Here is a 14,274-nt window from a genome sequence, read left to right on the forward strand (position 1 = left end):
GCACAGACAGCAGCATGGCCCATGAAGCTGATCATAGAGCGATGGTATGTATTAGGCCTCATTAAGACAGCCGTGTTTTCAGCACATGTTCTGTGATTTCCACATTTAAAAAATAATTGACTAATTATACAAGATATCTGTATATTGGAGATATTATTTTATTTTGAATTATTCTAGTTACATGTAGCCACCATTAGGGGAAGCAGACGGCACATGAATAGTCTTGTCTGCAGTGAGCTCCCTCTAGTGGCAGAACCAGTACAATACTGAACCCAATAGAAGTCACCGGCATCTATAGGTATGTCACGAACTATAAATTTGACCTTCAGCAAGAAATTAAGAACTGAACATTGGGGACAAATCTAGTTTAACTGAAAGGATCCTTCCCAATACTGCGGTTGGTCCTTAATGGCTGCGTTTTGAGGCTCTTACCAGTTTCTGCTCCGATGTTCCAAGGTAGAAGATGAGATTGCGTTGTGTGCTTGTAGAAGACGCTGACGTCCTGAGGGGCCAGAAGCTCCACAAAGCAAGAGGAGTCCAGCAGCTTCTTCTTACAGTTCAGGATATAGGCCGCCTGACTGGAGATGTACACCATCTTCCCAGACGCCAGAGAAACCACGATCACAAAGGTGTCCTAGAAGAGAGGAAGGGGGAAAGAAGGATCCAAGTCAGATGCGGCTGTAGAAACAGGCCAGCTACCATATTTATATTGGTGGAGATGGATTACTGCAAAACTAGGAATGCCTGCTGTTTGTGAAACCTGGGCACAGGACAAGCAATGGGATGTTTTCTAAAATTGAGAACTTTTACGAATAAAGTGATACCAAATGTTTGGGGGATGTAGGATGTTCCTTTAGATTTTTATTTTTAAAATTTACAGAATGGGAAATGGGGCAGTTTATGCGTTATTGGTTTCATTTGAGCTTTAACAAGTATTTAAAACAATTTTTACTTAAACCAATGTAAAACTAATGTTCAATGAATATTTGGCATATACACTGTGATAGCTCCAGGAACATCTGTCGAGCATATCCATGTGTCAGATGGAGCCCACAAGAGTGAGGCTTGTATAAGCAGAGGATCCGATGCTATAGTGTCTAACTAATGATTCCTACCACTTTCCAAATACTTGGCGTGTGTTGCTCTAGAAATATTGGGCACAGCGGCTTACCGGTGGATGCTCTGATGTTATGGTCCCAAGATTTTCAATTGTATGTACATTTGTGTCCACTCTCGATGTACTGCTGTCACTGAGGACCTGGAAAAAGGCGCTGTTTGCTGAAAAGAAAAAAAGGCTATGAAACTCCAAAAAATGATAAATCAATTTGGTAAACCTGAAAAAGGAACCTTTGGATGCAAAGAAGATACTTTTGGCCAGAAAGTGTGGTTGTACTGGATTAGAAAAAAAATGTCTGCCTTCTTTCAGAAACAGAGAAACACTTGCCCATGTTTGGTTAGTTCCACTAATGTGAATGGTGCCAAGTTGTAATACCGCACACAACCTGTGGACAGATATGGTAGTTTTCTTAGGAGGTGTATTCCTAATTCTGGACAAACCCTTTAAAGAACTTTATGCAACGTGGTTTAGTTGTTTCAACATTATCATTATTATGTTCTTACTGTAATGGAAATCAGTAATTCATCCACTTCCAAAAGGTGTACTTGGGCTACTACACTACAGCCAATCTGGACAAGCAGAGCTGCAGTGTAAAGCATGAAGGGGTAAGCCCAGAAAAGAGGCGGATTTTAGCCAGCTACAAAAAATATATAATTAGTAAGCTGCAAAATGAGTAACACTAAATAAAGCTAGCCATGCACATTAGATAACCGTCGGCTGAATAATCATTTGGCCGGCAGTCATCTCTTCCGACTCCCCCTGTACACAGGAACGCTATGCTCAAGTGAGCATTCCTGTGTTCTCTTTGGGGAGAGCAGCTTAGATACTCAAAAAACAAAAAGCATCTGGAGTTTGAAGTCTGACCGCCCCGTCCTTATGACCTGTGACATCTGAGAGATTGGAGAGACCCCCATACAGAATATATGGTCACCCAATCACCACAAAATCGGTACTTTCATAAAATTCACCTAATGCACATGGAGGCTCTGTGTGTAAAACCCTACCCACGGCTAAATTTCTATTTAATACAACCAGATGACACATAATTCCATCAACAGCAAAGCACAAAGGCTCCTCTCACCTTGAACCTGTCGAACACACTTCAAAGCGTAGTTCAACGCATCGAAAGTATTGGGTTTGCTGTGGTTCAGCTTTTCAGATGGGAGCCGCCGTTTCATCTCTTGCACCACATTCATCAGCTCCTTGTGTGAACGGATCCTGTCCATTTGTTCACTGTAGGAGATGAATAAAACAAGCGTTGAAAGGTGATAGGATACACTGGTGAAACAATGACCCTTTTCCACGTTTAGGTTATGTCCACACGTAGTGGATGCAAGGCTAAAGCTTCGCAAAATCTGCATGCATAACATGTGGTGGCTTTTGTTGCAGATTTCACCCGATGCATCGGAAACAGTGAAAAATGTTGTAGCCACCTGTCAATTTCTGCATGATTTTTTTGCAGATTTGCACAGGGCATCTGCTTTACTACTGGAACAAGATGCAAAGTTTACACCCACAAATCCAGTGTATGCATCTGGTGTGAATTCACCTCTCCTGTTCTTTCTTACCGCGCTGGATAGAAATACTATTCCGTAATTACCTGTAATTGCTGCTGCCAATGGATTTGCTCGGTCTCCGGAAGTTGCAGCTTGATCTCCTGTTGGATTCATTCACATTGGAATCTGTTCCGCTAGACTCGTGACCATTGCAGTCATTGCCACTGGATTCATTGCTGTTGGAGTTCATCTCCATATCCTCATGGTGCTCGGAGCTTTGCTCCTCTGAAGTTTCACAGCTAAAAGTCTTTTCGGGAGGACTTCCCTCCTCTGTTCTAGTGGCTGTAGACCAGACCTCATTTTGGATCAAGTCCTCACTTTGGGCCTCTGCGCTCATGATGAGGATCTGGAATAATACTGCTCAGGTTTCTATATGCGCCTCTAACCTCTGGTATAAGATGATGAGAACAAAACGATTTAGAGGAGATTTCCAAGTTTGTGGCATTTGTGGTTCTCCTGTGGTTATCTAAGCAGCTTCAGAAGCACGAAGTCTGTTCACAAAGTATTATAAGTGTCCTATATGGAAAAAAAAAAAGAAAGAAAATGAAATCAAACTGAATTACTTCAATACAAAGTTATAGTCTGTGCTATGTACTTCTTTTCTGCACGCCTGAAGCGCCCACCCTCCTGCATCGGCAGTCTGGAGCACCCATGACACAATCTGGAGCACCCGTAGTCTGGAGCACCCGTAGTCTGGAGCACCCATGACACAATCTGGAGCAGCGGCAGTCTGGCCAGTGACCATGGCTAATTTTATTGCAGTAGCCACAAAAAAACAAACAAAAGACAAAACACCCCAGATGAAGCACTCAGGAGCAGGCTACCATCACTGATATCTGATGCCCACGCTGCCTCCTCAGAGCCGTTATGTAAGTGCAGCTAATTCTAAATATGTGCAGGAAACGATTAATGACAATGAGCTAAAAGGAATCACACAATTAGCAAACACTGATGTAGATTTTAGGGCAATGGGACGTGATCACCTCTATCATCAGCTTCATAATACTGCAGGGAAATGAATCATGGACAGTGCACAGCTGTCAGCTGGCCGCCTACGTGGTGGCGACACAGGGTACTTTCAGGTAACTATGTGCCAACCTTATGTGACTTAACACTACATGCAGATACAACTTTGAGACCTTGAGTAGGGCACATTCAGCCAACTGAATTTATCATTTCCATGAAACACTGACAGTTCACAGAACATCTTAGAAATTGTTCCAATGGCTCCATCAATTAGCACACTTGGAAGATCGCCTCTTCAGAAAATGGAAGTGCACAAACAAACTGAAAACTCTTTACATCTATGACCAGCATGAAGGGTGTGAACACCTTTGGAATCATTTTTTAATGCTTTAAAAGAAAAAAAAAAAAATCTTCAAGATTGAATACTGGATCTACAGTAACTTTACTGATACTGCCTAAAGAGGAGCAGTGTTCCAATGCCTGCGATCTCTATTTAATGTCCAAAACGCTCCTGCAGATTTCTTTCATAAAGTCCATTTCATGAGCACCGCAGCCCTCGTCATCCCTGTAGCCGTTCTGTGACGTTAATGTGCAACAGGAAAATAAGAAAAAAAGACTCGGAAACAAACAAAAAAAAAAGTAATGATTGCAATTAGTTCGTTATTAGGCGGCTAAATGCAACCGGTTATCAAGCCCCTTTATATTTAACCAGCAATTTAAAGCATTTTCTAACTCTATGTAGGCAGCGCTTCCCCCCTTCTGTTCATTTGCGTTTTTGCTGATGGCAGGGCACAAGGGAAGAATTGGTTTGGGGGATGAGTGGGGCAATTATTAGGTTTGGTTAGGAAGTAACGATTCTGCAAAAATAAAAACCTCTTCATCTTCAGGAGTCTTGCCGGTGACGTAATGAGTTGTGGTGAGGTTATATTTATCTGCTGGTACTGTAAAGCAGCCAGCGATGTACTAATCAGCACGTCGTGTACAGTCTGGTGACACACCTACTGGCTGAATGTACTGTACACTGGGAGTGCCGCTCCACGTGAGGCTGTTCTCAAACATCTGATGAGGAAGTTCAGACGCTGCAGAAAACGTAGTAAACAAGTTACTTCCAAGTTCTTACAATAGAAGGCTGCCGGCCGAATGATGGTTCAGCCGATCGTATGGTTGGCAGCTCTTTGGCTATTCAATACATAGGAGCGCTGGTGCTGACGACAGACGCTGAGTGCCGGCTTATTGCACCAAAAGAAAAAAGGATTAAAAGTCCAAAATCAGAGATGCCGGATCCTCTACTGACCCTGACATCATGTGTTGTGTGTAACATGAGGGATGTAAAGCCCCCTATGCAGCAGGCCCTGATGCAGGGTGTACTCTGACTCCTTTCTATCATACAGACTAAAGTAAATCCCATATGGAGTCACAATTATAACAAGGGCCATAACTCAAAAATTATCAATAAAGCAAAACTACGAGCATGAAGAAAAGCCCAAACACTAAGAGTATATTAAACCACAAATTAATCTTCAACAATTAAAATATAATGTATATAAAACTAACTTTCTACCATAGTCTACATAATATTTGTGAGCAATTTGTGCTCATGACTGTGCCCTGGGTAAACTGGACATCCTTCCTGTGACCACTTTAGGCAGGTATTAGTCACCGCATTCTGGGAACACCCTACAAGTCAGGCCACCTTGGAGATGCTCTGGCAAAGTCATTTAACCATTGCAATTCAGCCCATGTCTAGGTTACTCAGATCCCTTCACTTGCTCATTAAAAAAAACAAAACACAAACCTGCATTTGCACCCCCTGGCAGATGTGCATAAAAAGTACTCTGCAACATTAAACCAAAAGCAACACATCGTCCCCAATAGAACAAGAAAAAAAAAAAAATAGATATGGAAAAGAAAATAAGTACAATGCAAACTAAGCCAATACCGATACATGCAAGATGGTCTTAACATGCTGGGGGATAAAAAAAAAAAAAAGTGAGATCAGACGGTGCGGACACAGAAAGCGGCCGAGCCTCAGCCCACCACGATGGCTGATGAGCATTTTTTTTTTTTTTAAATTTGTGAGGCCATTGACCACTGTGACTGGGTGAAATTTTCGGCCAGGTGGGCAGCCACACAGTCTGATCTCGAGCTTACCCTACACTGGATTTGATCTCAGCACTGCAGTTTGCTGTGCAGCAACAGTTTATAAGTAGGATGCATCTGTACAATCCCCTTTGTTAAAAAGGAGCAAGTAAGAAATTACCCCGACACTGTGCTTAATGTCCAGTTTTGAAAATGTATTTTCATATAAACATCCTTTGGAATAGTTTACAGAGGAGAAGTCCTTGTTGTTCAGGATCCTCAAGTGACCTCCATCTGGATGCACTGTGTAATGCCAAACTATCCCCAGTGGTGGCGCTATGACATTAAACTACCAGGATCTCCCACACAACAGCAAACCACTCAGGGTGCAAGCTGAGGGACACTCTGCCGAGCCCACTATTAGGGATGAGTGGACCAGTGGAAGTTTGGGTTCTGGTACCGGACCTGGACTTTATTTCAAAGTTCGTTTCGGGTACTAGAACTGTACCTGAACCAGAACCCCATTGAAAACAATAGAGACCCAAACTTTTGAGTAGGAAAAATTCTCTCTCTTAAGTTTGGGTTTGCTCATCTCTACCGATTATCAAGGACAGTTCTAGCAATTAAACATTGTCCAAAGTAGAGAACCCCTTTAACAAGAGAAAGAACTCATACCAAACCCTTCTCAGAGGGCATCTGATTGCACACAATAACTGTAGTACACCCCATCATTTCACTCATCTAATGTAGGGGCCAGCCAGGTTCAATACTACTACTACCACCACCAAAACCACAATTCCACTCATTTTATTTCCTAAATAAGAGGTGACCTCTGCCACAGTGTTTCTAGTTTATGGCCAGACCCCATGTGTGCCGTCCACGTGCCCTGCTCCCTGTTCTGGAACTTATCTTAACAGAATATTTGTAGGACGGGCGAGAAAAAGCACATCTGAACATAATGTTCAATGCTGCATGTGTAGAAAGTGCAACATTACATAACCCAAAGCTGGAACAGAAAGCTGGCACCGAGTCAGTGACAACAGCTAAAGGCTGCCAGGTTAAAGGAACGAGAGGCTGCACAGGCTGTACTCTAAGGATAGTAAATAACCTGCCTTCAACTCCAGGAAATGGCTGTTCAGAATAGAAAAGGAGCACTAAGGAGGGCTCACGTGTAACATGCAAAGTACAAATTGTACCCCCTCCCAGTATGTGGGGCTTTCCTCAGATATGGTGAATTATGGCACTTTGGAGCAAGATGAAATGTCCACAAATTGCTAAATGCTGAGAAATCTGAACTCTCCTACTGGCAAATGCAGCAACAAGGTCCCATGATCTGCCTGCACCATCCATACAAAAAGGGCCCCCTCTGCTGGCCGATACACTACTTTTCACTTATATTGGGGGAGGGGGTGTTTAGCTTTTTTTGTTCCCCCACCTGAAAAGGTTTGAAATACCACCTTGTAGGAAAAAATAGTGCATGTCACTTCTCTGAAACAGATCCTGATGGAATCCACTCCAAAATAGGCACTGTCCAATCAAGAGGCTGGAAAGAAAGGTCCAGGAAAAAAACCTCTTCCAAAACAACTTAAGAAAAAGAGAATACTCTTCCAAAAAAAATAAATCCCTTAAAATAGAGCATTTCCTGAAGTGTTATGAAAAACGTATTTTTAAACGCCTGAAAAAAATTCCTTGTGGACATAGAAACCCTCAGACTAAAAAGCAGCTCACCCCGATTTCCTGCAGAACCTCGCCAACTCAAGACAGGGAATGCAAGACTGTAGATTTTGCAAAGTCACAGGAATCTATTTAGAGATGTTCTCCAAGCATCCTTGTTAGAAAGTAAAACTTTTTCATCAGCAGTTCTGCTCATGGAGCTATTAATGTTCACATCCAGTGAACATGGAGCTCTTACAGCGTGCCATTCAATGACGGCAGCGACGATCTTGAAAATGACAAAAATATAAATATATAATATATAGTTCAAAACTTACATTAGATAATATCAAACCTCTTGAGTTGTAGCCGATATTTAGAATGAAGGGACCACGGCGCTAACTTAGTACAGCGCCACTTTCGCCGTTTTCATCCGCATGGCGGTGACCACCACTTATGGGTGGATGCAGCATTAAATCAGAATTGGAGCCACTCAATTTTTATAATCGGAGTTCACACCCCACAACTAAAAACCGATGATCAATTCCTCCTTGTACTCCATCCACATAGCCATAGGTTTATAAGATTCCTGTGATATCAGCCATACACAGTGCTTCAAAACAGCATAGTAATCCTATGTCCCTCAGGGAACAGCTGCAGTCCAATGTCAGTGTGCTCCAAGTAAAGCCCTCCAAAATATGTAGGTGCTAAATACATAAACAGAGCTGACATCTAAGCGTTAATACAGAGCGCAGCTTTCATCTCTGTTCCTAGACAACAGATGCCAAAAGTTGAGTCACTGGAGACACCTAAGAAGTCAGGGCGAAATTAAAGTATTGTTCTGGAATTTAACTAGATCAGAAATAGTGAGAATTAGTCCTTAGAGCTTACCATTAGGAAAAGAGATCTGAGCCCGGGTGAGGGAAGAAGCACAGTAGCATCTCTCCAAACTGGCCGAAAGGTACATAGAGGGAGGTGGATCCGGAGTGTGGCCGCCCGCCCAGCAGGTAAGGGTGTGATTAGGATGTGGGAACATGCTCTTCTAAGGAACACGCTGCAGGTACACGGCCCACACTGTACTCATTACACAACAGACACCCGCTCCCAGGGCTGGCACACAAAGGGTGTCGCCTACTGACAGCCACCTGGGCACAGGACATTCATACAATTGGACTATAAAGTGGAATTTCCCACCACACACTAGAAATGACTGACCCACATAAAGGAGCACATATCAGGCACGGTGCACACATGCTTGCAATGTAAAATTCCAATGTAAGGCTTCCTTATCAAAAAATATATATATTATAAAAGGAAAAAAAAAAAACTTTCAAAAGCTCAAATAAAGAACTCAGCATTTCCTGAAACGGTTTCCAATTGAAAAAGTCATCATTTTTAGGCTATGTTCACATGTAGAGTAATGATCGGTCCGAACGGATCCAGCAGAAATCCCTTAGGAAAAAAGGTTGAGCTGACAACTTTTTAGTCCGTTTTTCACTAACTGATCTCTGAGGGATAAGTTGTTTTTTTTAACATCGGAGTCAATGGACAACGAATCCGTTAATGCGGCAACCGTTGTCTTCTATTTCTAAAGGATCCGACAAGAAATTCCCTCTTATCTGGAGGATTATACACCCACCAGGCTGTTGAATGTAGCAGTCTAATCTAGCAGCAGGGATGCAGATTACAGAATATAATAAGGCTGTGTGCCCACGATGCGTTTTTTAAGCGTTTCCGCAGCGGCAATTTCGCTGCAGAAACGTTTAAAAAAAAGCTTGAAGGCCTGCCATGTTCCCCAATGATAATCCGCATGTGCTATGCACATGCTGCGGAAATTTCCACTGCAGATTATCATTGCGGAAAAAAAAGCAGCACTACCAATTAAACTATGTGCCCACGATGCAGAAATGCTCCGTATTTGTCCCTGAGCGTTTCTGCATCTCCCTGGCAGAAAAAAACTCATGCGGATTGTACATGCGTTTTCCTGCCAGGGACATGCGGATGTGAAGCGCTCTTCACATTCATTTCCACATGCGGGTTGTCAAGTGCTATCCAAGTGATTTTAGCATCACTTGGAAAGTGCTTGACAACTTGGTCACACTATGTAAATCCATGCAAACGGCATGGATTTATATAGTGTGACCGAAAGAATGGTAAAAAATAAAACATATATTTACCTTCTGATGGCCCCCGGAGTCTTCATTCGATCCGTCCTGGCTGCCGGCAGCTCGCGGTACACTGAAGGACCTGCATCACATGACTATATGACGTCAGCGCAGGTCCTTCAGTCCACCGCAATCTGCCGACAAGCGAAGACAAACACACCGGGGGCCATCAGAAGGTAAATATATTTATTTTATTCTCTCTCTTTTTTTTTTTTTTTTTTATACAGGTTCTATGCTACCCGGGTCCGGAGGAGAGTCTCCTCTTCCCCAGACCCGGGTACCATCCGCACATTGAAATGCATGGAATGCGCATCTACATATACAGTGATGCGTAATCCATGTGTTCCAATGCAAGTCAATGGCGGCGAAAACGCAGCACTTACGCAAAATAATTGGTAGCGCTGCGTTTTTTCCCGCAATGATAATCCGCAGCGGAAATTTCGCCAGCATGTGCACAGCACATGCGGATTATCACTGGGAACCATGGCAGGCCTTCTACCAAGCGTTTTTTAAGCGTTTCTGCAGCAGAATTGCCACTGCCGAAACGTTTAAAAAACGCATTATGGGCACACAGCCTTATTTTGCGGAAGTGCTGCGTTTTCGCCGCCACTGACTTGCATTGGAACGCATGGAATCCGCATCACTGGATCTGTACATGCGTTTCAATGTGCAGATGGTACCCGGGTCTGGAGGACAGGAGACTCTCCTCCGGACCCGAGTACCAAAGAACCTGTAAAAAAAAAAAAAAAAAAAAAAAAAAAAAGATTAAACTAAAAAATAAATATTATACTTGGCTTCTGATGGCCCCCGGTGTCCTTGTTTTGGCTTGCCGGCAGATCGCGGTGGACTGAAGGACCTGCGCTGACGTCATTTAGTCATGTGAAGGCAGGTCCTTCAGTGTACCGCGAGCAGCCAGCAGCCAGGACGGATCGAATAAAGACTCCAGGGGCCATCGGAAGGTAAGTATATATTTATTTTTTACCATTCTTTAAGGTCACACTATATAAATCCATGCCGTTTCCATGGATTTATATAGTGTGACCAAGTTGTCAAGTACTTTCCAAGAGATGCTAAAATCATTTGGAAAGCGCTTGACAACCCGCATGCGGAAATGCATGTGAAGAACGCTTCACATCCGCATGTCCCTGGCAGAAAAAATGCATGTACAATCCGCATGAGTTTTTTCTGCCAGGGAGATGCAGAAACGCTCAGGAAAAATCCGGAGCATTTCTGCATCGTGGGCACATAGCCTAAGAGTCTGTAGGGAGTACTCATAGAAACTGGGGATATTAATACATCCCCTGGCAGCTTCGCTCCCGATTCTAGTAGAGTTTTGACATTAAACTGGAAAAAAAAAAATTCACCTGTGAAATACCAATCCAAAACCACCTATATCTCAGCTGCCATCAGGTACCATTGTGCCACCAGAGACTCTAATATTATGGAATTGCCATTTATGCAGTTGTCCATTATACTCAGGGAGGAGACTCAATATGAAAATCAAAATAAAACATCGGTGCAATATTTCTGAAGGGTCCGGGTAATGGGGGCGCAAAACAGATGTTAAAAATGCATCCACAATATAACGGCCTGAAAAATGTTACACATTGTTTTCTCTTCTGCCATATCACATTACACTGTGGTTCAGGAATAAGACTTTTGCCGGATAGAGGCATTTCTATATATCTGCACAACATATACACCTGGATTCACACATTTGAAAAGACCATGCACTGTGTTCTGGAACGACAGAAGAGCGGATTGTTCTGCAAAATCTGCAGCCCAGAAAACAACAGGCAATTAGCAAACCTCAGCCAGGCCAATGGCCGACAGAGGGTTTTTCTGCAAGTGCTGAGACTTTGCAGCCGCTGCTGCTGGGGGAGGCATGTGCAGAGCCCAGCATCTCAGAAAAGCATGTCTGCTCCACGTGAATCCCCCCCAGCCTAAGAGTATCCAATCAGGGAAGGACCAATAGAGAGACCAGGCTGAGCCCAGCCGCTCTCATTGGCTGTGCCCTAAGTGCCAATCTGCTGCATGTGTCTGGCGCAGACCTACAATGATGAGGTTTATCCTCGTCCCTTATTCTGGAAGAGGAATACATGAATTCTAGTAGATTCAGCAGAACACCGGAGAGTAGAAGGCCCATACCCACCTATACATGTCAAAATGATACCCCCATTGGCTTTATGTGCACCATAATAATACAATGAGGCAGTAATCTGCACCTGATATCGTCCGGGCTATAGTGGAACAACAACTCCCAGCATACTCTGACCGCCCCCATCAAGTCTGCCCACCAGATAACACGTTTAGCAATGCCTTCAGAAAGTAAATGGCAACTTGAGACTCTCCGGCTGCTGTGCAACAACCACTCTCAATATGTACTGACCCTTCCTACATATGTAGACCACTGAGCAGACCCCTATAGCAATGCAATCGGGCTCAACAACATGTGGATCTCCAGCTGCTGTGCAACTACAACTCCCAGCATGCACTGACATTCCCAACCAATTTAGTTTACTAAGCTGCCCCTTATAGCAATGCAATTAGGGGTCAGCAACCTGTTTATTGCCAGCTTCTGTACAGCTACAACTCCTAGCATGCTTTGCTTTTACATTCATCAGCTTCTTTCCCCACTGAATAACCCCTATAGAAATACAATCACTGAAAGTAAAACTCCCAGCAGAGTTTCAAATCAAATGTATTATTTTTGTTGTATATTTCTTTTGCTAGTAAAATAAATTATGATCAATGAACGAACAAAATACATTCCAGTGCAATGATAGACAACCTAACGTTTTCCAGTTGCCTGGGATCTACAATCCCCACCATGCTCTAACGGCCTGCAATTGCTGGAGCATGCTGGGAGATGTAGTTTACCAGCAGCTTGCTCAGGTTCATACTGTAAGGACATAGATGAGCACCAGCAAGCACAGGTAGTGAGGCATGAGGTCAGGTGTCGCCTCCACATGATCCTGTCACCGGCTCCTCGCCCTCTGACGTCCTAATGATCAATCAACAAGAAAAGAAATAATCCGCCAATCCTACAAAATCCCTGCAAACAGTGGCACCAGGAAATATAGGGAGCAATGGGCACGACCCCCACCAGCTGTGAGCACCCAACAATGTGTCACGAGTGCCATGTGCAGCCTGAACTGAGGAACTACAACTCCCAGCAACTTGCAAAATCTACAGGAATGGCGAGCAGAGACCTCAGGAACAGTGGCTCCCAGCACCCATTGCACAAGCACGCCTGCACGCAACAACACCCCATTTGCTTTACATTTTCAAAATTGGCAGAGTCACTGATTTCTAGAGGTGAAATAACCAAGTGGGTAACAGTGGTGTCATCTGGGGGCATCCTCCCCGATATACGGACAGTGGGCACATGGCGGCCTGGAAGGATAAAAGCCAATCATCTCTTGTCTTCTACCAACGGCAGTGCCATTGTGGTGGCAATTTGTTATGCATTGTTGGCATCTTAGCAGGGAGGTGCCCTGTCCTGGCGACTAACCAGGACCACAATGGTCGTATAATGGGGGAGGGGGGGCAAAAGATGTCTACCACCATTATAAATGTCCAGGCTGGTAAACTGCAAGGGCTGAAGGGGGAAAGGAGGCTTGATGTGCGGGCACCTGACATGGGCAATGCCAGGCTAACAGTGCATACTCCACTCCTCTAATAAATATATATATAATTAGTGTGTCTACTGTAGGTAAATAGTTTATATGGACTGCACATAGGTACACAAAATTACAAGTGTATGTATATTCAGCACATGCATTACCTATACACAGTACATATATATATATATATATATACACATATACACACACACACTGTATACAGATAAACACACAGATGCAAATAATTAGACATATATGTTATATACATAGTACTCCCATATATTATACAGATATAAAAACACATAGTAGATGTAAGCACGCACAGTGTGTGTGTGTGTGTGTGTATGTGTGTGTATATATATATATATATATATATATATATATATATATATATATATATAGTTCAGATATGCCCAGCACTTACCCAGGTGGCAGCTCCCAGGGTGCCTCATGTTGTATCCTAGGCCTCACAGCAGGCGGTGACCCCCAATACCTGGCACTGGCAGCACAGCTCGGGTGCTCCCCGGTCGGGTCGGTCACCTCAGCAGGGAACAGCTCTCTGTCCGCCGCCCGTCTCACACTCTGCGCCCCGTCTGACTCCCCATCTTCTCACATACACACAACACACATTCACCGTGCAACGTGACGAGACCACACCCTCCACTTTCCCATTGGCTGCACATTCCAGCACGCCTTGTTCTCATTGGTTGGGGCGTGACAGAGGAGGCGGGGTTTCCAGCCGACCATTGGTGCTGCTTCCGGGACACGGTAGCCTGTCACCTGTCTAGGCACGTTACATGAACAGCCGAGGAGCAGAGCACGGGGGGCGGGGCGAGTGAGCGACACGCCTCGTGCTGTATAGGGGCCGCCCCGGCCGCAGTGAGCACAGCCTGCGGGAGGCGGCATGGAGGCTTCGGCTATGTGCCCACGATGCAGAAATGAAGCAGAAAATTTCTGCAGCATTTCTGCATCTCCCTGGCAGAAAAAAACGCATGCAGATTGTGCATGCGTTTTTCCTGCAGAATACATGCGGATCCAAATGCGGGTTCACATGCGTTTCCGCATGCAGATTGACAAGCGCTTTCCAGGCGATAGGCTGTGTGCCCACATAG

The 14,274-nt window shown here is 44.1% G+C and overlaps 1 protein-coding gene across 2 annotated transcripts in view; it reads right to left on the minus strand.

The window, feature by feature from the left end:
• Window positions 1-13,829, minus strand: part of PER3 (period circadian regulator 3) — a 41,862-nt gene extending 28,033 nt beyond the window's left edge. The window contains exons 1-5 of one of the 2 annotated variants that reach the window (XM_073656512.1): window positions 13,587-13,829; window positions 2,718-3,189; window positions 2,199-2,350; window positions 1,172-1,278; window positions 433-634 (exon numbers count right to left, since the gene is read on the minus strand). In XM_073656512.1, the coding sequence (XP_073512613.1) occupies window positions 433-634; window positions 1,172-1,278; window positions 2,199-2,350; window positions 2,718-3,010 (754 nt within the window). In that variant the 5' untranslated portion in view covers window positions 3,011-3,189; window positions 13,587-13,829. Of the gene's footprint in view, window positions 1-432; window positions 635-1,171; window positions 1,279-2,198; window positions 2,351-2,717; window positions 3,190-8,262; window positions 8,408-13,586 lie in introns of those variants that run through there. The other variant, XM_073656513.1, reaches the window with a different exon arrangement.
• Window positions 13,830-14,274: the final 445 nt, after the last annotated feature.

This window comes from Phyllobates terribilis, unplaced genomic scaffold, assembly GCF_046119375.1.
Source record: "Phyllobates terribilis strain yellow unplaced genomic scaffold, ASM4611937v1 Scaffold_12__6_contigs__length_324123572, whole genome shotgun sequence".
Lineage (NCBI taxonomy): Eukaryota > Metazoa > Chordata > Amphibia > Anura > Dendrobatidae > Phyllobates > Phyllobates terribilis.